This window comes from Malus sylvestris, chromosome 11 (assembly GCF_916048215.2).
Source record: "Malus sylvestris chromosome 11, drMalSylv7.2, whole genome shotgun sequence".
Lineage (NCBI taxonomy): Eukaryota > Viridiplantae > Streptophyta > Magnoliopsida > Rosales > Rosaceae > Malus > Malus sylvestris.
In genome coordinates, this window is record NC_062270.1 from 13,710,142 (window position 1) to 13,735,095 (window position 24,954).

Consider the following 24,954-nt stretch of genomic DNA (forward strand, 5'->3'; position numbering starts at 1 on the left):
GCCGAGCAAACATTTCATCGAACATTTAGTGTCGGGTGGTCATTTCTAGGTCCAAAATCAGACAGCGCGATGGTTTTTAGAGGACCTTCCCAGCTCAGTAGGATCCTGGGCCCAGTAGGTCTTAATGGATCCAAACTTGGGGTCAAATAAGCATTTTAATGTTTTAATCTTAATTTTTAATACCAAATTTAAGAGTATATGACCACAAATTCGAAATCACCAGATTAACAAGAGAACAAGACTAATAGTTATTAAAAATATATAAGTGGCAGTTACTTCTCTGAAAAAAGTAAAAAATTGTTATATAACTTAAGAACTATAACAAAACTTAAACGGGAATGTAAACATATGCATTTTAGGATATAACTGTGTATGACGAAATCTACTGAATGTCGTAACCATTGGAAATGGATGTAAAAACTTCATCAAAGTTGATGACATTTGTTCTCTTTAGAAAATGAGAGTACTAATGAGCAGAGAGTTTAGGTTGTCTTTTCAAATCAGGGTCTTCCAACTCCACGTAGTATAGGCCGTAGCTTGATTCATAGCCGTCTAACAGTTCAAGAGAATCCAAGAAGGACCATGTTAAATAACCTCTTGAGTTTGATCCATTCCTTCCAAGGTAACATAGGATAATTAGTATTTTAGACGTAGTATTTTCCTATGGTGAAAAATATAGCTAGCTTGACTATCCCTATATTTACATAAACACTTGTGTTTGGGTTATAATTTCAACCTTGGGCTTAGAAGGAAGTTAGCCCAACGAAGAGGAGGAAAGCCCGAAATCCAGCCCAAGTCCCGAAGGCAGAAGAGGCTTTCCTGACCAGGTGCAGGTCATTTGCACCACTTGCTCACCTACCCAAGGACCAAGTGGTATAGACCCACCAGCTAATCAGCCACTAAAGTACTTTATAGTGGTAATACAAGTAAAAATTTGATAAGTCACTACCCTTCAAACTGCAGTCGGGCAAGGTTGCTGCTACAGGAAGACAAACTGAAGTTGTCTATAAAAGAAGGAAGAGAAGTCAAGAATGAGGACACTCAAACAAACAAATACAAGCACAAACTCTGCTCAAAAGCCAGATTTGCCTTCAAACAAAGCTGTAGTCAGCAAGCCTTCATCTCTTTCGGGATAAATCCTTTGTAATAGCTCTGCTACCCTGTTCAACTCTTGCTGTAGTATCGATCTCTTTCTGTAAACTCATCTCCCAACCCTTTTTCTAAGCTTTCAAGCCTCTTGAAACCACAAAGATAGGAAGTTGCAAGACGATCAGCCTTGCCCGACCCCCTTTGTTTTTGTCTTTTCATTCACTAACCTAGCAATATGTTGTATACTACATGTTGTATTCAAGTTATTTGTAGTAATATGGCTATTAAAGGACTCTCCTAGCACTTGAATCCGATTTGAATATGTTTTCATAGTTCAAGCCAGATCCGAGTTCTAAGCCCTCGGGCATGTAAGATTTGATTATCCAAAAGTCATTGGCCTCAAGGCATAAAAAAGAACCTTATGTGGACTTAACCCATCCACGACAAGCTTTGATAAATAAGAAGTTCGAAGTTACTTGGGGCTCAAGTAATCAATCTATCACCTAGTTTTATTTCTATTATATCGTGATTACTATAGAACGTTGAGTATAGAATGAATCCTAATAGGGAGCCTCAAGGCCTATTCAAGGCCCTACAAAGGCACCTATTTGGATTCATTATGCTCCTCGGACTAGAACGTTGAGCATAGAAAAAGTTATGATGGAAAGCCTCAAGGCCTATTCAAGGCTCTACAAAGGCACCTATTTGGATTCATTCTGCTCATCGGGCTCAAATAATCAGGAAGTATAATGGATATAAGACTCATATAAACCAAGGAAACAAACCATATGTATATATTCAAATGCTAAGTTAGTTATGAACGAGAAGCCTCAAGGCCTATACCTAAGGCTCCACAAAGGCACCCGTCATGACTAAAATGGTCTCTTGGGTATATATATATACAATTGAAATTCAACATTCGTTCTACATCTACCATGCTGAAGATGGCAGTGGCACGCCTGAGCACTGAAAGGTTAATCTTGATTGTGAGTCTCAAGGCCTACACCTAAGGCCCCACAAAGGCACCTTTTCAAAGTTAACTCTGTTCTTCTCTTTCAGCCTTACCCGAAGAGCTTTGACCGACAAGCTTTGCCCGACAAACCTTGCCCGACTAAGCTTTGCCCAACAAGCCCGCTAGTAAAGCAGAAGCCCGATGGGAAGCTTTAACCGGCGCTAACCTCTCGGGAAGCTGTGTGCTCGTCGGCCAGGGAACATCCCTGACGGAAATTCCTGCCACGAACATAGTTTTAGCACGCCCGGTGGGATATCTCTTTTTTATCAAAGAGATATGTCAAAAGGATCAGAAGATTTGCAAACTGCTTTGTTACATATGCTACAAAGACTGGAGAACTCCTCCGCAGGCTCCAGAAAGAAAGATGACTCAGTTTTAAAACCACTTTTTCCTATGTCTTTACCTCACCTTGGGGAGAAAGATGATAGGGAGAAGAGGGGATTTAAAATCAACCAACAAGAAGAACCAGCGGTGAAGGATAAACATACGGATCCCTTCTCAAAGACCCCTATAAATATGATCAGTATGGCCTGGGCAGAGAAGGGAAAAAAGAAAGTCACAAGAGAGGAAGAAAGAAGGTTGGTTGACAAATCCATAAAAGGGGTAGTTAACGTGCCCAAATATCCAAGAGTCGCCATAATCAAGGGAAGGGTGCTGTGCAGCAAGTGCCAATGCGAATGTGAGCTCGAAATACCGCCCACGGGAGCCCTTATGGATCATGAATTGATTAGGAGAAATGAAGAAGAAAGGAGAAAAGAGGCACAAGAAAAAGCTCGGTGGACTCCAGGAAGGGATACCTCTCGAAGTGTCTTTCAGCGATTAGGAGGTGATTCTCAACCAAAGGCTTTATCAGAAATATTTCGCAACCATGAAGTTTCTGAGGAAGCAGAGGATTGAGATGCCAAGAAGCTAAAAAAAAGGAGCATAGAACATTCTCAGTACGGCTGTATGGGAAGAAAGGTCATGAGGATTGACAGGATAACAAACCCTGTAAAAAAAGATAATCCTGCCCGCCTCAGGTGAAAATGGTATGTGGTTGGAAAAAATGGACAGCCTGTTAAGCAGATGGGAGCTTCTATGGTTAGAAGGGTTCAAAGGCAACACAAAGCCTATATGAATTCCTTAAAAACCCCTACAACTTTGCAAACCTCCAAAAATCAAAAGTTAGAGAAAACATCATCTGGGGGGAGTAGTCAGCTCCGCTGGAGGAGTAAGAAGGAGGTGGAAAGGGCTAATAGCAAGACTGAGGGCGAAGGAACCATGTGCCACAAAGCCTACACCCTGGAAAATATAGAATCTTGAGGAGAGCTCAAGAGGATATGATTATGGAGCCAACTCCTGGATGGAAGCCAGAGCAGCCTATTTGTTTTGGAACTGTTTCACCAGAGGGAAAACAACATTCTCTATCATTAGTAGAGCCCTTCGGGGAAGTTCCAAAGCAAACACTAGGTGTGAATCAGCTAAAGGGGGCACCAGAACCACTACTTCCACCAGATGCGATGGCTTGGTTGGATGAGTTCATGGACCAGATTGGAAGTAAAAAAGAAGAGCTGCCAGAACCCAGCAACTTTCATATAAACATGGCGTATGTATTATCCGCCATGTTTGGTGCCCAACCAAATCAGCCCGCCACCATGGAAGGAGATTACGTGACAACTGAGCCAATGATGGCTCATGTCAGCGTAGAGGTAACTGAAGAAGGAGAATCGAGGGAAGCTGAATCATCTGAAACGCCTAAGGATGGTCCTTTGAGGATCTATACAGATAAAATGGTGTTCAGCTGCCCAAGTATTTCACTTACCAATCATCTGAAACCCATTTATGTTACATCCCATGTGGAATGAGTACCTTTCAAAAGAGTGCTAGTTGATGGAGGAGCGGCTGTTAACGTACTGCCAGCCAAACAAATGAAAAGGTTGGGGAGAGGGACTGAGGATCTTATTCCTACAGACCTCACTGTTTCTAGTTTCTCGGGTACTATCACCAAAACTCATGGGATATTGCCTTTGGAAGTAGATTTGGGGTCTAAACAGATTATGCTGGCATTCTTTGTGGTGGACTGCACCTCCACCTATGGAGCCTTACTTGGAAGAGATTGGATCCATCAAAGTCTTGCTATACCCTCTACTCTACATCAACATGTGGCTGTTTATCATGAGGCGAGCGCAGAAGAGCCAGGTTTTTGGGAGATGGTAGAGGCCGAATCACGGCTATTTCTTCCCACAGCCAACATAGCGGAAGCAAGTTTCTACAATCCCAATGTAGGAATCTTGAAGTGTTTGGGAGCAGATGAGAACGGCCGCCCTACCAAGGTGACGGCCCAAAAGCTCCTAGAACAAGGAATGCTCCTTACCAGAGAGGAATGGGATAGACCTTGTATCGTCCCAACACCCCTACCCCATAAATGACAGAACAAAAAAGGAAGGATCAGGTAATAGCAGTCAGATCCTTGATTAAACGACTGTTAGTGTATGGGAAAAGAAAAAGACAATAACAGGAGCTCTTTGTCAAAGAAGAGCAGGAATGACAGGTAGGAGCTTCAACCAGCCAGGATAAAAGCAAGGAGGAATCTTGTCGAGAAGAATTGGAAAGGGCCATTCAAATGGCCAAGTGTATATACGACCTAGATAGGCCCGCCGACTTGCCATAAAGCCCCGAGCTGGTCGATTTTTTGTGTGCAGAACCTGATAAGCCACCGCCAGAGGTCCAAGATCCTTTGGAAGTTATTGAGCTAGGAGTAAAGAAAGATCCAAGACTAATTCAAATCAGTGGTTTATTAGAGAGCGAGGCTCGAGCAAAAATTATCTGTCTCCTACAAGAATTCAGAGATTGTTTTGCTTGGCATTACACCGAGATGCCGGGTTTGGATCCAACCTTGGTGGAACACATAATGCCCATCAAGGAAGGATACAAGCCGGTTAAGCAAGCACCACGGAGGATGTCAAAGGAGATAGAAGAGAAGGTCAAAGAAGAGATTGAAAGACTCGTAAAAGCCGGATTTATTAGGCCAGCCAAATATGTGGAGTGGTTAGCCAATATTGTACCTGTTTTAAAAGCCGTAACAAAGGCAGTACGATGTTACGTTGATTACAGAAATATTAATAGCGCTACCCTGAAAGATGAGTATCCCATGCCCATGGCAGATTTATCCATAGATGCAGTAGCAAAACACAAAGTCTTATCTTTTATAGATGGAAATGCCGGGTATAATCAGATTAAAATGGCTCAGGAAGATATACATAAAATAGTTTTTAGATGCTCGGGGCATGTGGGGGCTTATGAATATCTGGTCATGCCATTCGGGCTCAAGAATGCTGGCGCAACATACCAAAGGGCAATGAATGCCATCTTTCATGATCTGATTGGCCATAATATGGAGGTGTATATTGATGACATCGTGGTGAAATTCAAGACAGAGGAGCAGCATCTGATAGACCTCAGGCAGGCATTGACAAGAATGAGAATCCACAAATTGAAGATGAATCCAAAGAAGTGTGCGTTTGGGGTGAGAGCGGGCAACTTCTTGGGATTCTTGGTTCATCAAAGAAGTGTAAAAGTGGACAAAAACAAAGCACGGGCAATAATGGAGTCGCCTTCACCTACCAACAAAGTTCAACTCCAGAGGCTGCTGGGCAAAATTAATTTCTTGAGAAGATTCATTGCCAACCTAGTAGGCAAGATCCAGCCACTGACTCCTTTATTAAGACTGAAGGATAAGGAGAATTTCGAGTGAGGACCACCACACCAAGAGGCTTTCGATAGTATCAAAATTTACTTAACTTCTCCACCAGTGTTGGTACCACCTCAAAGGGGAAAACCCTTAAAACTATATATCTCAGCTTCAGAAAAATCAATCGGGAGTTTGCTAGCTCAAAATAATGAAGGAGGAAAAGAGTAGGCAGTATACTACTTCAGTAGAATTCTGATTGAGGTAGAAACAAGATATTCCCCAGTGGAGAGATTGTGCTTAGCTTTGTATTTCAATGTTAACAAGCTAAGGCATTACATGTTACCTTGTCACGTGCACATTATTGCCAAGACATACGTGATAAAGTACATGTTGTCAAAACCAATGTTGACAGGAAGGATTGGGATGTGGATTCTAGCATTATCCGAATTCAGCTTTCAGTATGTCCCCCAAAAAGCGGTCAAAGGCCAAGCAATTGCTAACTTCTTGTCGGAGCATCAAGAATCTCGAGACGAAGTAATCAATATCCCAGGAACCCTGGAAGTTACTAATGTTTGGATTCCGTCAAGTCAGGGGATCTCGGGCAGAGAAGAGTGGATCCAGTAGGAGATAAGGAGAGTGGCTGGTTTGTGGATTACTCCTTGGAAGCTATATTTTGATGGTTCCTGCACTCAGAAAGCCGCGGAAGCTGGAATTGTAATTATCAACCCTCAAGGAGTTCATCATTATTACTCATTTCTTCTCGATTATCAAGGGAATACCAATAATCGAGTAGAATATGAGGCCTTAATAATTGGTTTGGAAATCTTGATGGATCTGGGGGCAACAGAGGTAAAGGTGTTTGGTGATTCAGAATTAGTAATAAACCAGCTAAATGGGGAGTTCAAGTGCAGACATATCACCATGGCCGGATATTACTTGGCGGCCACACAATTGCTGAGCTATTAGGATTCTGAAATATCAGTTGGTCATGTTCCCAAGGGAGCCAACCCAGCGGCCAACGAGATGGCATAACTAGCCTCAGGTGTGCCAATACAGGAAAGAAAATATGGGGTAGATATCGAGGTCCAAAGAAGAAACCTTCATTCTATCCTAGAAAGAGGATTCAGTTTGGATATAAAGGTTCTAGAGACCGAGGTAGAAGATTGGAGGTCACCTATCATCCATCATTTTAAAGATCCCTCTTCACCCACCAGCAAGAATGATAGGCAGCAAGCAACCAAATATGTTTTATGGACAAAAGACATGCTAAGGAAGACTCCAGACGGGTTACTACTAAAATGCTTAGGCCAAGAGGAATCCATAAGAGTAATGGCCGAAGTACATGAAGGGATATGTGGAGCTCATCAAGCTGGAACAAGGATGAGGTGGTTACTTAGGAGGTATGGTTACTTTTGGCCCGATATGGAAAAAGATTGCAAATCCTATGCCCGAGGATGTGAGGAATGTCAAAGGCATAGCCCTCTCCAACATGTACCCTCAGTACCTTTAAATCTAGTAGTTAAGCCTTGGCCCTTCAGAGGATGGGCAATGGATTTCATCGGGCAGATCTATCCAGCTTCCAGCAAAGGGCATACTTTCATAATTGTGGCAACGGATTACTTCACCAAATGGGTGGAAGCATCGGCAGTAAAATCCATAACCTCAGCCACGGTAAAGACTTTCATCGAGACCAAGATTTTGTATAGGTTTGGGGTGCCCGAAACTATAGTAACGGATCGTGGGCCATCTTTTATCTCAAAAGAAGTTGAAGAATTTGCAAGCAAATACAAAATAAAGATGATTCAGTCTAGTCCTTACTACCCATAGTCAAATGGCCAGGCAGAATCCAGCAACAAAATTCTGGTAAATATTATCAAAAGAATGGTGATGGATAGTCCGGAAATGTGGCATGAGAGGCTAAGGAATACTTTGTGGGCATACAGAACTTCCAAAAGGGCAGGAACATGGACAACTCCCTATGCTTTAACTTTCGGGCAGGATACAGTGCTTCCCATGGAAATCAATGTGAGTTCTGTTAGAATTCAAAATCAGTTTGGATCACATAGTGAAGAATACATCGAAGCCATGTGTCAAGGGATTGAAGACTTAGACGTGGCCCGAATTGAAGCCATGAACCAGATTCAGGAAGAAAAGAAAGCTGTTGCCCGAGCTTATAACAAAAAGGTGAAGGTGAAGTCTTTCAAAGAAGGAGATTTAGTATGGAAGACAATCCTCCCTCTAGGAGCTCAACTTAGAGGCTTTGGGAAATGGAGCCCGACATGGGAAGGTCCTTTCGTGATTAGTCGAGTCTTGGACAAAGGGGGATATTACTTGGGGGATCTCAAAGGGAATTGGCAAAAACATCCCATTAATGTTAAATTCTTGAAGAAATATTGTCCTACATTATGGGATGTTAGAGATTGTTATATTGAAGAAGATGCAAGGTAAAGTAGGTTTCATGATGCTAAAAGTGCAGTGTATATTCATCAGTCATTCAAGAAGACAGAAAGACACAAAATAGTTAAGATCATGTTTATTTCATTTCGACAAATTGGTGGAATTTACAAGCAAATTCAATTCAGTTCCGATATGCTGCGTTCGACTCCTTCCAGATGTAAATGGTGTCTCGGCTGGTTTTCTGATGTCTTCATAAATAGAATCCAATCAGGTGATCAGGTTGAGCGGCCAAGATGAGCCTGATAGAAGATCCCCAGGCAGAGTCGTCACCATATGTGATGGTGAAGCCTGATTTATCAGGACGACAAGCAGATGGGCAAGTCCTCATGAAGATACCGCCTGACCAAGAGTGTTGGAGACAGCGGGGTATCTGACCAAGGGTGTTGGGGATAGCTATCTGATGAAAACTCTTTTTCCCACGAAAAGGGAGTTTTAGGAAACTCCACTTAAATCCTGAAGAACTCATTTTTTTTCAAAGAAAACTAATAGGGCAGAAGTATTCAGGATTGATAAAAACGGAGAGTGGAGGAAGTTTGTTGGCTGAACAAAAGCAAATCCAAACCTGAATTTATAGAGACCTCAGAAGACAACCCAAAGGTCGTGAGAAAAGCAAAAGACGCAGGAGCATAGGCATCCCGCCTAGGGAAACACAAGTTCCAAGAACAAGTATACAAGCATGTGCATATTCAATCAATGTTGGCGCCTGGAATTCCAGTCGAATTCAAGTCTGAATATTGATTGAAGGGGGCACTGTTTGGGTTATAATTTCAACCTTGGGCTTAGAAGGAAGTTAGCCCAACGAAGAGGAGGAAAGCCCGAAATCCAACCCAAGTCCTGAAGGCAGAAGAGGCTTTCCTGACCAGGTGCAGTTCATTTGCACCACTTGCTCACCTACCCAAGGACCAAGTGGTATAGACCCACCAGCTAATCAGCCACTAAAGTACTTTACAGTGGCAATACAAGTAAAAAGTTGATAAGTCACTACCTTTCAAACTGCAGTCGGGCAAGGTTGCTGTTACAGGAAGACAAGTTGAAGTTGTCTATAAAAGAAGGAAGAGAAGTCAGGAATGAGGACACTCAAACAAACAAATACAAGCACAAACTCTGCTCAAAAGCCAGATTTGCCTTCAAACAAAGCTGTAGTCAGCAAGCCTTCATCCCTTTCGGGATAAACCCTTTGTAATAGCTCTGCTACCCTGTTCAACTCTTGTTGTAGTATCGATCTCTTTCTGTAAACTCATCTTCCAACCCTGTTTCTAAGCTTTGAAGCCTCTTGAAACCACAAAGATAGGAAGTTGCAAGACGATCAGCCTTGCCCTACAAGGTTAAACCTTGCCCGACCCCCTTTGTTTTTGTCTTTTCATTCACTAACCTAGCAATATGTTGTATACTACAAGTTGTATTCAAGTTATTTGTAGTAATATGGCTATTAAAAGACTCTCCCAGCACTTGAATCCGATTTGAATATGTTTTCATAGTTCAAGCCAGATCCGAGTTCTAAGCCCTCGGGCATGTAAGATTTGATCATCCAAAATTCCTTGGCCTCAAGGCATAAAAAAGAACCTTATGTGGACTTAACCCATCCACGACAAGCTTTGATAAATAAGAAGTCCGAAGTTACTTGGGGCGCAAGTAATCAATCTATCACCTAGTTTTATTTCTATTATATCGTGATTACTATAGAACGTTGAGTATAGAATGAATCCTAATAGGGAGCCTCAAGGCCTATTCAAGGCCCTACAAAGGCACCTATTTGGATTCATTCTGCTCCTTGGACTAGAACGTTGAGCATAGAAAAAGTTCTGATGGAAAGCCTCAAGGCCTATTCAAGGCCCTACAAAGGCACCTATTTGGATTCATTCTGCTCCTCGGGCTCAAATAATCAGGAAGTATAATGGATATAAGACTTATATAAACCAAGGAAACAAACCATATGTATATATTCAAATGCTAAGTTAGTTATGAACGGGAAGCCTTAAGGCCTATACCTAAGGCCCCACAAAGGCACCCGTCATGACTAAAATGGTCTCTTGGGTCTATATATATATACAATTGAAATTCAACATTCGTTCTACATCTGCCATGCTGAAGATGGCAGTGGCACGCCTGAGCACTGAAAGGTTAATCTTGATTGTGAGTCTCAAGGCCTACACCTAAGGCCCTACAAAGGCACCCTTCCAAAGTTAACTCTGTCCTTCTCTTTCAGCCTTGCCCGAAGAGCTTTGACCGACAAGCTTTGCCCGACAAACCTTGCCCGACTAAGCTTTGCCCGACAAGCCAGCCAGTAAAGCAGAAGCCCGACAGGAAGCTTCAACCGGCCCCAACCTCTCGGGGAGCTGTGTGCTCGTCGGCCAGGGAACATCCCCGACGGAAATTCCTGCCACGAACAACTTGCATTAAACATTTTCATTTGGACTCGTCCAGTTAGCTTTGCAACATGGAAAGGTCACAAGATAAATCATATATACCTTCTAGCTTCAAGCAAAGATTGGATGTGCCCTTGCAAAAATTTCACCCGCCCCCAGTCTTCCAAAGATGAATTGCGTCGAGTCCGTTGACCTAATGTTTAATACAGATAAAGAAGGAAAATGATAAGTAGATAATGGAAACTACTGCATGGAAAGAGCCAAAAGTTAAGCTCTAGTACCAGGAAATATAATGTAGAGTTTGAAGCAAAATGCGCGCAACACATGCATGGTCCGTAGATATGGGGAAATCTTAAATAAAACTTATTTGAGAGTCTCTCAATCGAAGCTCCCTCTATATATCTACATTTCCCTATCATGTTATACAACACTACACATTCAAATAGCACTGATTGGGTTCAAATTTAAACCCTGTACTATCCATTTACAGACAAAAAAAATCACCACATGGATGATGCAGATAGATACTTTCCACGCAACAAAAAAAAAAACCGAGAGAGAGAGAGAGAGAGAGATACCATTTTCATGGATATATATAGGAGGATTGCCATAATTTTCCTTGATATATTCCAACAGTTCTTGCAGGCCCCAGAGAACTATTGGATACTAATTCAAACAACATGATCACTAGTGCACTGAAATTAATCCATAAGTAGTATTGAGCCGGTTCTACTTTATATTATGTTCAAGATTTTACCTCAAATGTTGTTGTACCATTGTCCAGTGCTGCAAATGCAATTAAACAAAATTTTGTAAGCTCAAAGGATTGCAGCTAAGCATCTAAACTAGGCCTGGCAAACGTGTCGTGTCTGTCGTGTTTATGTCATTTTCGTGTAACACCTGTTATCTTAACGGGTCATTAACAGGTCGAGTCACTTTACCCAATGGGTAAAGTGACCCGACCCGTTATGACCCATTATGACCCGTTAAGAAAAATATTTTTTTTTCTTAAATTTGCACATACCACACATTGCCACATAAATATTACTTCAAAACATTAAAACACATTTGTCGTTTAAGTACTACTTCTACACTCGAAAATAAGAGCATAATAAACAAACATCCATACACTACTAGTCTATTACAAAATATTAAATGTGCAAGGATATGCAAAATAAAAGAGTTTTTATTTTCAAGGTTGTGAAGCCTTTCTCAAAAGTTTAAACATTGCCAATGGAACTCAAAGCTTGCATGTTATTCTTTTTACAAAATCCTCAATTTTCATCAATCATCATGACATAAGATTTTGTGGTATCCACTAGTGTAAATATTTTAAATTGAAGATCAAATTCATTCATTGTATTCATATAAGGTCAATGAGTGTAGCTGTAAAAAATCATCAAAATCGAAGTTAAAATAACCGTTAAATCGTGATTTTTAGTTGATAACCGTCGAATTTTTTTGTCCCGTTACCTGATCTTTGAATATTTGTTTTTTTGCGATTTTTGGCGTATGCAATCTTGAAGCATATACAAACAAGTTTGACGGTTGGATCGTTGAAATTAGTTTTTTAGAATGTGTATCCCATCAAAACGTAGATTCACTAACACTTAGAGTTTATTTATATTTTCATTAAGTATAACATAAGATTTTGTGGTATCAACTAGTGTAAATATTTTAAGTCGAAGATTGAATTCATTCATTGTATTCATATAGGGTCAAGCAGTGTAGCTGTAAAAAATCATCAAAATCGGAGTTAAAATAACCGTTAAATCGTGATTTTTGGCGTATGCGATCTCGACATATATACAATCATGTTTGACGGTTAGATCGTTGAAACTAGTTTCGTAGAATGTGTATCCCATCAAAACAATAGATTCACTAATACTTAAGAGTTTATTCATACTTTCATTATAAGATTTTGTGGTATCCACTAGTGTGAATATTTTAAATTGAAGATCGAGTTCATTCATTGTATTCATATAAGGTCAAGGAGTGTAGCTGTAAAAAAATCATCAAAATCAGAGTTAAAATAACCGTTAAACCGTGATTTTTCGTTGATAACCGTCGAAAAGTTTTGTCCCATTACTTGATCTCTGAATGTTTGTTTTCTACAATTTTTGGCGTAAGCGATCTCGAAGTATATACAAACATGTTTGACGGTTGGATCGTTGAAACTAGTTTCGTAGAATGTGTACCCATCAAAACAATAGATTCACTAACACTTAAGAGTTTATTCATACTTTCATTAAGTATAACATAAGATTTGTGGTATCCACTAGTGTAAATATTTTAAATTGAAGATCGAATTCATTCATTGTATTCGTATAGGGTCAAGGAGTGTAGCTGTAAAATCGGAGTTAAAATAACCGTTAAATCATGATTTTTCGTCGATAACAGTCGAAAAGTTTTGTCCTATTACTTGATCGCTGAATGTTTATTTTTTGTGATTTTTAGCGTATGCGATCTTGAAGCATACACAAACAAGTTTGACGGTTGGATCGTTGAAATTAGTTTCGTAGAATACGTACCCCATCAAAACGATAGATTCACTAACACTTAGAGTTTATTTATACTTTCATTAAATATAACATAAGATTTTGTGGTATCCACATCCACTAGTGTCCATATTTTAAATTAAAGATCAAATTTATTCATTGTATTCATATAGGGTCAAGGAGTGTAGCTGTAAAAAAATCATCAAAATCGGAGTTAAAATAACCGTTAAATCGTTATTTTTAGTTGATAACCGTTGAAAAGTTTTATCTCGTTACTTAATCTCTGAATGTTTGTTTTTTGCAATTTTTGGCGTATGCGATCTCGAAGTATATACAATCATTTTTTACGGTTGGATCATTGAAACTAGTTTCGTAGAATGCGTATCCCATCAAAACAATAGATTCACTAACACTTAGTTTATTCTCATTAAGTATAACATAAGATTTTATGGTATCCACTAGTGTGAATATTTTAAATTGAAGATCAAGTTCATTCATTGTATTCATATAGGGTCAAGGAGTGTAGCTGTAAAAAATCATCAAAATTGGAGTTAAAATAACCGTTAAATCGTGATTTTTCATTGATAACCATCGAAAAGTTTTGTTCCGTTACTTGATCTTTGAATGTTAGTTTTTTGCAATTTTTTGCTGATATGATCTCAAAGCGTATACAAACAAGGTTGATGGTTGGATCGTTAAAATTAGTTTCGTAGAATTCGTATCCCATCAAGTTCAATGGTATATATATATTTATTAAGTAGATTTAAATTTATTTATTTTGTACATATAACACTTAAGAAATTGAATGGTATGTATATTTAAGCCGATCCAATGGTCACCAATTTTTAATATTTAATATATATATGTATATATATATATATATTATATATATATATAATTATTATAGTTATTAGGGGTATAAAATTGTTAAATTAATATATATATATATATATATATATAATTATTATAGTATTTTTTTAGGGTTATAAAATTATAAAATTAATATTTTGCTTATCGTGTATCGTGTTACCCACATGTATACTCGAACCAACTCGTTATCTTAACATGTGCTTATCGGGTTACCCGATAAGACCCGATTCGTTATCGTGTCAACCCGAACATCTGTTAATTTCTTGTCGTGTCGTGTTGGGTTATCGGGTCATGTCAGGAATTGCCAGGCCTAATCTAAACAAGAATAAACTCTCATAAGTTCATGAACTAGGTGTTAGACAAGAGTCCATAGTACAATGTATCAGTAATTATCTTAAAATATTCTCTTTGTAATTTAATTACCATGTATAGAATTGTTGTTGATAATGTATTATAAAACTTGTATACGTTGATGAATGAAAGCAAGAAATTCCAACATTTCCTTTATCGGTCAATTATCTTTTCAGACATTTCATCGACTTATTAATGACATGTTATGGACACATCAGTCTTTAAACTAAGGAGTGGACATCATGCAGAAAGAATTTCACTACATACGTATATGTATAAGAAAAAAACTTACGCGATATCTTTATTGCTGAGGCAGCCATAAAGTCTCTGGTTTCCATCTTTAGAGTGCTGGAGTAGTCATTGATGTTTAATGGGTGATAATAATTCAATCCAATGAAGTCAAATGAACCCCTGACACTTCGGGACTCAAGACTAGTAAAAACAGGAATTCTAGAGCCTACTATCTTTTTCATTACATCAGGGTAATCTCCAAACACCAAGGGATTCAAAACCCTACAAAAGGAAACAGACACATTGGAATTACAGGTAGCTAAAACGGCATTATGTTTTGAACAAGTGAGAAATATATATATATATATAGAGAGAGAGAAAGAGAGAGAGAAAGAGAGAGAGAGAGAGAGAGAGAGAGAGAGAGAGAGAGAGAGAGAGAGAGAGAGAGAGAGATGAAAAGATGAGTGCTCAACATCTGACTTACCAACCAAAATAGAAGTCTATGGCTCTTTGGGTAGCAAGTTCATCTTCAATAAGTTTTGTTAAAGGAACAAACCAATAGGCAAAAACATTGATTCCTATATATCCGTGCTGCTTGTCCTGCATATCTTAAAAATTTCTCTGATCAACTTATATTTTTTTTATCATGATAAGTTTAATTTTATATTGGAACCTCATTTTACATTATTACTAGTATTGGAACCTCATGTTACATTATTACTGGTATTGATATATAACTTGCTATAAATAGAAGGGGGGTGTTGGTATTTTGTTTTATGAGTTCGAGAAATCATATTTTATTGGAAGTGATGTACTGGACGTGATTGAAATGAGTGATGTACTTGACGTGATGGAAGTGAGTGATGTACTTGATGTGATGGAAGTGATGTAATGCCACTTTTCCTTTGTTCCTCACTTTTCCTTTGTTCCTTAATTTGCTCCTTAATTCATGGTCTTATGTCTCCCTTGAAACTTGTAATTATACATTTGTTGCACGTTAGCTAGCTTATTCTTTTTGGTTCTTTATATGGCCTATTATTAGGCTTTGTCTTTTTAGCCTTTAAGTCACTCTCAAGCTCTCTATAAGAGCTTCTCCCTTGTACTTAGTTTCTTATGATGAAATATACAAATAGTTGAAACTAAAAAGTTCAATATGGTATCAGAGCAGGAACCATAGGGTCATGTCTCTGTTGTTTTTCTTTTGTTTTATTTTCTGTTCATCATTTGTTGAGATGGCAGAAGACAATCCATTCGGTTCTAAGGATACAAGTTCCTCAACCTCAACACCAACCAACATGATACACGGTGAGATCAATCCAAACCAATGACTGTGCTCAGTATTGTTGAACGAGTTCAATTATTTGCCTTGGTCACGAGCCGTCTCTCTTGCCCTAGGAGGAAGATCGAAGCTAGGGTACGTAAATGGAACCATCAAGCCTCCAGAATCCACCTCGCTCTCTTTTGATGCATGGCATTCAAATGATCAGCTCGTAATGTCTTGGATTCTCAACTCGATGGAGCCCAAGTTGTCGGAGCTCTTCAGCTATTCAGGGTCTTCACACCTACTCTGGGAATCTGTCAAGGAAATGTATGACAGCCAAAATAATGATGCCCGTGTTTTTGAACTGAAGAAGAGTCTTGCTGGCCTAAAGCAAGGTGACCAATCCTTCGTTCAACACCTTGGAAGCATGAAATTTATGTGGAATGAGCTTGATCTATACCATCCACAAACAACCGAATCTGCTGTGCTCATGAAGAGGGCTGATGAAGATAAAGTGTTTCAACTGTTAACAAGCTTGGGATCTGAGTATGAAGATCTTCGTAGTCATTTGCTAATGACTCCAAAATTACCATCATTCATCAGCGTGTGTCATGCAATTCAAAGGGAAGAAACTCGAAGAAAGGTAATGCATATTGAGCCCAAGTCTAGCTCTGAGGCTAAGGTTTTCACTAGCAACCACAAAATCTCTGGTGAAAGAGTTTTTAATGGGAAGAAGGCTGACTGGAAGTGCACATATTGCAACACTAAGGGGCACCTACGGGAAAAATATTGGATCTTACATCCTGAGTTAAAACCTAAGTTTGACAAGGAAGGGAAAATGATCAAAGATAGGAAAGGGTTTGCTTCAAAAGCCCTCCGTGCAACTAAGTGTTCAGCTGATGAGATGGCAAACTTCACTTCAAATCCGATTTTCTTTTTTAATGAATTTGTTACCTTTCTCTAAAGAAAGAACATGACCACTGAGAATGAAAAAATGATCACTGAAAACTCCACTGCCATGCTTGGAAAATTCGCTGGCTTCTTGGAAGGTTCAGATACCACAACACACGACAATATCCCAGGTATTATCAGTGCACTCTCCACTGCTCTCAATGCACATCTCACACATGATTTTTGGATTGTAGACTCAGGTGCCACTGATCATATAACTAATAAAACATCTTGTCTACATGAGTTTCAAAAATTATCTAATCCTACTACTGTATCTGTAGCAAATGGTAAAGGGGAACCTGTTCTAGGAAAAGGAAAAATTAGGTTGATAGGTAATGATGTAGAGTCCACTGCACTTTAAATACCTTCATTTCCAGTCCAGCTTTTGTCCATAGGAAAAATCGCGCACACTTTGGACTGCCTTGCCATATTTTCTCCTCATAACGTTGTGTTTCAGGATTGAGTCACTCAGAAGAAGATTGGTGAAGGGTTCTTCTTAAATGGTCTATACTACCTCTTAAAGAAGTTCGATCTTGTTAAGGATCCCATTACCAACCTAAGTCATGCCCAAGAGTACCAACTTTGGCACCAACATCTCGCTTATCCCTCAGAACCAGTGATGTCTAAGTTATTTCCAAATTTTTGTAAAAGCACACATGAATGCGAGATCTGTCAATTGTCAAAATCCACTAGGCTGCCTTTTGTATCCTCTTAGTCTAGAACCAGTAAGCTTTTTTAAGTTGTTCACTCAGATATTTGAGGACCTTCTCGTGTTGAGTCATTCGATGGATACAAGCATTATGTCACTTTTATTGATGATTATTCTAGGGTTACCTAGTTATATCTTTTAAAGTCTTTTAAAGCTTTCAAAGATTTTCACAAACTAATAACCAATCAATTTGCCTCTAAATTATATACTTTAAGGTCAGATAATGGCATCGAGTATACATCTAATAACATGTACAATTACTTGAGCAATCATGACATCTTGCATCAAACTAGTTATGTTGGTACATCATAACAAAACGGCGTAGCCGAGAAAAAGAATAGGGATTTGTTAGAGAAAACAAGGTCCCTTATGTTTCAGATGCAAGTTCCCAAGAGATTCTGGTCCCAAGCACTTCTCACTGCATACATCATTAACAGACTTCCAACTCGTGTGTTGAATGCTAAGTCACATTTTGAAGTCATGAAAGGAAGAACTGTCGATTTGACTCATCTCAGGATCTTTGGATGTACTTGTTATGTCCACATCCAAGCTACTCATCGTGATAAACTAGAACCTAGAGCTGTGAAATGTGCATTTATGGGGTACTATAGTTCTCAAAAGGGATACAAATGTTATAACTCACACATTGGGAAGCTTGTTGTCTCTAGAGATATTCGGTTTAATGAAGTCACTCATTTCTTTCACAAGGATTCTGAGAATAATCCTCAGGGGGAGAGTCTAATGGATACCTTTCCACTGCCTACTCTTGGAGAAATTCATGCAAACCCCCCCCCCCAAACCCTATCATTAATTCCAACATTGATGAAGTGGTCAGTGAGGAAGTACCCAGTGCTTCAGCACCACAACCACAAGCTGCAACTCCACAATCAGTAGTAGCACCAAGAAGGAACCCTGCTCGAGATCGACATCCCCCGTTAAGGTTACAAGAGTACGTTACGTACTCTGCAAGGTACCCTATCTCTGAAGCTATTACTTACCAAAAATTGCTAGCCTCCCATGCATTATTTCTAAACCAATTGTCAAACAATCTTGAGCCAAGAAGTTTTCAAGAAGCCGTGTGTACACCTGTGTGGCAAAAAGCCATGCATGAAGAGCTCAAAGCATTGGATGAAAATCAAACTTGGAGTGTGGTTGATCTTCCCAAAGGCAAGAAGGTTGTAGGGAGTAGATAGATATACAAGACAAAATTCAATTCCAATGGTACCATTGAGAGACACAAGGCTCGATTGGTAGCCCGTGGTTTCACATAAACCTACAGTATTGATTACAAGGAGACTTTTGCCCCGGTTGCTAAAATGAACACAGTGAGGGTGTTGCTATCAGTGGCAGTCAATCACGAGTGGCCCTTGTTTCAAATGGATGTAAAAAATGCCATGGTGATCTTGAAGAAGATGTGTACATGAAGCTACCTCCTGAACACCTACGAGAAGGTGAACCTAACAAAGTTTGCAAGCTCCATAAGGCTATATATGGACTCAAACAATCCCATCGAGCTTGGTATTCCAAACAAAGCTCAGTTCTTGAAGTTGCAGGGTTCAAAAGAAGTCATGCTGACTCCTCCTTATTTGTTCGCAGTGGTATCCTAGGCAAGCTCGTTGTGCTTATATATGTTGATGATCTTATAATTACGGGGGACAATGCGAATGAAATCAATGCTCTTAAGTGCTCCATACACCAACAATTTTCCATTAAAGACTTGGGAGTCTTGAAATACTTTCTTGGCATTGAGATGGCCACTTATTCCAAGGGGTTATTCTTAAATCAAAGAAAGTATGTAGTTGATCTTCTTGATGAAGCACACATGCTTGAGTGTAAACCTGCTCGCACACCCCTTGTTAGCAAACTTCAGTTGGATGCCAAAGGTGAACCTCTCTCTAATCCTGGTTTTTATCAGCGCATTGTTAGAAAACTTATTTACCTCACAATTACTCGACCTGACATTGCTTACTCAGTGAGCCTTGTTAGCCAGTTTATGCACTCTCTTACATCGGTTCATTGGGAGATTATCAAGAGAATACTTAGATATCTCAAAGGTTCGGTCGGTAGAGGCATACTCATGAAGAAAAATGGGTCCACTCACATCATGGCCTACATTGATGCTGATTGTGCTGGGAATGCCCTTGATCGAAAGTCCACCACAGGTTTTTGTACCTTTGTTGGAGGTAATTTGGTCACCTGGAAGAGTAAGAAACAAACCGTGGTTGCAAGATCCAGTGCTGAAGCTAAATATAGGGCCATGGCAGCAGCAGCTTGTGAACTTATATGGTTGAAGAGTCTTTTATTTGATCTTGGCTTCACCAGCAAGGAACCAATGTCGTTGTTTTGTAACAACCAGGCCGCAATGCGTATTGCTTCTAATCCGGTATTTCATGAAAGGACGAAGCACATTGAAGTTGATTGTCATTACATTAGTACACAAGTTCAATCCAATGTCATCAACACTGTATACACTAGAAGCCATGATCAACTTGTTGATCTCTTCACGAAAGCTCTAGACTCTACCCAATTTCAACGGTGGTTGTGCAAGCTTGGATCAATTAACCCTCTTGATCCAGGTTGAGGGGGAGTATTGGAAGTGATGTACTGGATGTGATGGAAGTGAGTGATGTACTTGACGTGATGGAAGTGAGTGATGTACTTGAAGTGATGGAAGTGATGTAATGCCACTTTTCCTTTGTTCCTCACTTTTCCTTTGTTCCTTAATTTGCTCCTTAATTCATGGTCTTATGTCTCCCTTGAAACTTGTAATTATACATTTGTTGCACGTTAGCTAGCTTATTCTTTTTGGTTCTTTATATGGCCTATTATTAGGCTTTGTCTTTTTAGCCTTTAAGTCACTCTCAAGCTCTCTATAAAAGCTTCTCCCTTGTACTTAGTTTCTTATGATGAAATATACAAATAGTTCAAACTAAAAAGTTCAATATATTTTAAGGGAATTTGTGAGACGTGCATCTTACTTATGAGTGTTTTTATTGCGTATTACTAATTATCACAAGGATAAAAGTTCTCGAAGCCCTTGAGAACAAAGAGTTAGAGAATTAGCTGGACATTTTCTTGTACAATCTAGCAGCTGATGCATGAGCTAACAAGGTATAATGAGCTGCTATGTATGGCTCTGTTGAGGAATTACCCCTAGAACAATTGACACCAAATGGAGCTGAACATCGCTGTGGTGGAAGAAATCCAACATCGTAACCCCCAAGTATAAAAACATTATGCTCATTAATAGTAGTCCATTGCAAAACTCTATCCCCGAAATTTTTGAAGCACGCATCTGCATATGCAGTGAAGTCTTTTCTGTATCCACCAAAGTGTTCCATCATGATCATCATGGATCCCCCAATTCTGCATGTCCCATGTAAAACTGACCAATAAAAGTTAGGAACTTACACAATTTTTCGACTAACCCATCCTCCATACTCATCATCAAGTGCCTGCGGGAGATCACTGTAAAGTAACATGTGGTTCGATTCCTGGTTTAAACAAACAAATTAATTTATTATCAACATTAGGATTTGTTGATCTCTATAGCTACTCAATTATTGATAGTATAAGCAGCGAAACTGTGGTTCATAATTTAGATAGATTGTTACCATGGGTGATCAGTTCATCAATAAGATTGTTGTAATATTGTACACCCTTCGGATTGACAGGTCCTCTTCCATCCGAGAGAAACAAGCCGAATATTGATTAAGTGCGTCAAAAGCTAAGAGCAAGAAATCGTTACTTCTTTTGTTTAATCTGAGTTACAATTCGTTGATCATGCATACTTGGGATAAGTCTTGACCATGAGATGGAAAATCTATATGCCTCCAAACCAGTATCCACCATTAGTTGGACATCTTCCTGAAATGGTTTGAATGAACTTGATCATGCATAAATCATATTCCAACCATAATCCATGATATAATGATGCGTAGTATAAAACAACAGCAGCATATTTCTAAATAGTATGATATTGATTTCTGCAATACAAAAGAACTACTAGTCCTGAATCGTCTAAACAAAAATTGAACTGGATCTTGCAGAGTATAGACCTTGTATTTGTGATACTGATCACACGCTACATCTCCAGTAGCTCCATCACAATTACCTGAAATTTTGGGAGTAAAGCAGTGAATTAATAAAGATCTTGATACATGTAAGTGATCGTGCAAGTTCAAACAAACAACAATATCAAATTCAATTATTGTTTAGTTGGTTTTAATTGATAATGATCAATTGTTTAACCCTCAACGAGTCAACATAAACATACATTCTTTTTACTTGGTTCACAATGATAAGAAATGTCACCTGGTTTCCAATTTACTGAGAAAATCACATCTGATTAGTAAATCAAGCTTGTCAATGGTTTTCAATGGTCAAATTTCAAATGTGAATAATATTTTACTTGCAAGTGTTGGGTTTTTGTTCTACTCCCTAATTTCCTTGATTATTCTACCCCTATTTTCACTTTCATTTTACTTATATTAGTACTAAATGCTTCGCCTCCAATGGCAAATTGATTGACTCGTTCAGAAGAAATTTACACATTAGTTTCTCAAAAAAAATTTACACATTAGTGAATTTGGTATTTTAAAAGTTGCGTAGAAGCCCTTGATGATTTTCTTATTTTCAAATGTATTTCTCTGTCAGTGATTTGTATTTCAATTAAAAGAATACTTTTTTTTTTTTTTTTTTACCAAACGCTCTAGAAGTGATTTTGGTAAGACCTTAATCACTCTCAAAAAGGCTGTAACCTCTAGTTATATAACAATTTTCAACTAGCCTAAACTAATCATACGAAAAGATATATGTACTCTAACTGCGGACAGTCCAGTAGTACAGTTGTTTAAATCTAAAATTGTTCACCTAGTAGGTACAGCATCCTAAAGTTGCAATACTCTAACCTAATCAATTTTATTTGGATGCACTACATTCACACTTGCTAACTAACTCTCTAATAGGTGGATCGTATAGTTTACTGTGAGATCCACCTGTGTTATTTTTATGTGTTTAAATATCATTTTTCTAATCTAGTTAATCTAGTTAACCACACATAGCCTCAATAAACAAAACCAGGTCTTCACCTTTCACAAGTTATAAATTAGAAATGAAAACAGTAAATAATTAACCACTTAGACTTATGATCCGTTCTTGATTTTGTATTTTTGTATGAAGATTTAATAGTTAAAAAATTGGAAGTATCCCATCATACTCCGGAACAAGATAAAAATTTCATAATATTATATGGAAAATGTGATATAAAAATAGTGGAAGCTAACCGGCATGGGCATATGTGTCCAAGATGCTTGGGGTCCTTCCGTCTTGGTCTGCAGCATCTTCCACCTATTCATGTAGAATTAGTTTTGAACCAACCCCATTCCATCAGTTTCTTCTCTTCTCTTTGTCAATTGAAGCGTAGGACTAGTAATACATACAAAACCATATATATATATATATATATATATAGGGGCTTATATTAATGTGAGATACTAAGATATATCTAATTAAAATTCTTATTATCCCATAATTTGTATGCATATATATATGCACATATATGAATACATGTATACATAAAAAGAAGAACCTGATAAGCAGAGGAGGAAGCACCAAACACGAAGCCTGGAGGGAAGTCATCTCTGCTATATTTATCAACGCATAAAGAAAGTTTTATGAGAAGAAAACACAGAAAAAATGAAACTCTCAGCATGAGTAATAACACAAGTATGCAGCAAGAACTCAGAAGGGAAGAAGTTTCAAAAGGCAAAAGTTACAAGGAGATTTGAGTGGACACCCTTTAATTTGTTATCCGCACTTTAGAGCAAATCGTAGACTTCAAATCCTTCTTTATTATCTTTTCTATTGTATGGTTGTTGAGTTGACTCCAGGTCTTGTATGAATGGTTCGAAATAGCCATTGGAACGGGATGGATTTTACAATCAATTGATCGTTGAGCGGTACACTTCAATGCAAGAGCCACACTGGCACTGTACCTGTCAAAATGACTTGATTGAGCACCAGTGGGGATTGCAACAAGGTGAAGATAATTAAAAGGAGTTTGTGGTGGAAGAATAAAGTTCTTAGTTTATTTAGTGTATTTTTTAAATTTTATTTGGTGAGTTTATGTAATTTTATTTAGTGTGTTTTTTTTTTTTAAGTTTATTTGGTGAGTTTATGTAATTTTATTTAGTGTGTTTTTTTTTTAAGTTTATTTGGTGAGTTTATGTAATTTTATTTATTGTGTTTTGTTAAGTTTATTTGGTGAGTTTATGTAATTTTATTTAGTGTGTTTTTTTAAGTTTATTTGATGTGTTTAAATAAAGTACTAAACATATTTAAGAAATTACATCTAGTACTATAAATAAATAAGAAATTACATAAAGTACTACAAATAAATAAGAAATTACATAAAGTACTATAAATAAATAAGAAATTATATAAAGTACTAAAAATAAAGATGAAATTACAAGTACTAAAAATAAAGAAGAAATTAAATAAAGTACTACAAATAAATATGAAATTATACAAAGTCTGTGGAGCTAGGATATGTGGTGCTAGGATCTTCGTTGCTAGGATCTATGTAGCTAGAACCCCTCGACTTGTTTCTGCGTCTCTTGCATGCCTCCTTAGCACCACGTCTCTTTTTTCCGATGTCCAAAAATATTTTGAATTCGAAGACATTCCTACTAGAGGCTTGTTCATAGTGTCACGATCTGCTAGAGCCATAATTTCTTCTCTGAGCATCTCGTTTTCTTGATTAAGTGCTTCTCTAATCATCTTGTTTTCTCGATTAAGTATTTCTTGTTGACTCTCAGCCGCCGCATCATGTCTCTCTTGTAGTGTCTACAAAATGTGGGTAAGACAATATTATAAAATGCAGGTGTAACACAAATAAATAAATTAAAATATTGTCACTTGATCCGCTAAACTTGTCCCACTATGCAAATTACTGAAAGCAATCGAGAGAGCATTTTTCTAACTAGTAAAGGATATGTTGAGTTTTTTCCAACAACCTTGAAGCCTTTGACTATTTATGGCGCCTTTTCCAAGCCTAGTGCAAAACGCTTCTGTAATTCTACTCCACATTACTCTCAACTCCATTCATTAAACGGGTCATGAGTAATTTGAACCCAGCATTTACACAACGTAACATCTTCGATGAGCTTCCACACAACCATTTTTTTCACACAAAAAGTATATGAAAGCTTTGGTTGAAAGTGTTGAAAATATTAAAATGTGGTGTAAGGTGGGAGATTAGGGTTAGGTATTTATAGAAAAAAAAAATTAATTTTTTTCTATTTTTTTATCAATTTTTAATAATTTTAATTTAGTTAATTAATCTGGATCATTGGATTTGAAAAAGATTCAAATCCAACAGCCCAGATGTTGACACATGGCCAACGGTCATAATTTTGACCGTTGTGCCTTTTAAAAAAAAAATTTGGGGCGAAAAACGTGGATCGTTGATCTCTTGATTGAATGGCTC

General features: G+C 38.2%; 1 protein-coding gene, 1 long non-coding RNA gene and 1 pseudogene across 2 annotated transcripts; 2 read left to right on the top strand and 1 right to left on the bottom strand.

Annotated features, from left to right (window-relative positions):
* Positions 1-382: 382 nt before the first annotated feature.
* Positions 383-23,490, bottom strand: LOC126588929 (beta-glucosidase 11-like; annotated as a pseudogene).
* Positions 722-9,673, top strand: LOC126588931 (uncharacterized). The gene is made up of 2 exons (XR_007611671.1): positions 722-999; positions 9,265-9,673. It is a non-coding gene; the product is annotated as an uncharacterized LOC126588931 (long non-coding RNA).
* Positions 4,706-8,383, top strand: LOC126588928 (uncharacterized). Its single transcript, XM_050254096.1, has 2 exons — positions 4,706-4,711; positions 7,611-8,383. Exon 2 carries the CDS (start codon positions 7,653-7,655, stop codon positions 8,217-8,219), a length of 567 nt encoding a protein of 188 aa, XP_050110053.1. The 5' UTR covers positions 4,706-4,711; positions 7,611-7,652; the 3' UTR covers positions 8,220-8,383.
* Positions 23,491-24,954: the final 1,464 nt, after the last annotated feature.

Excerpts from the sequence above, each read along its gene's own strand:
- LOC126588928 (XM_050254096.1), top strand. The coding sequence starts at position 7,653 with ATGGTGATGGATAGTCCGGAAATGTGGCATGAGAGGCTAAGGAATACT.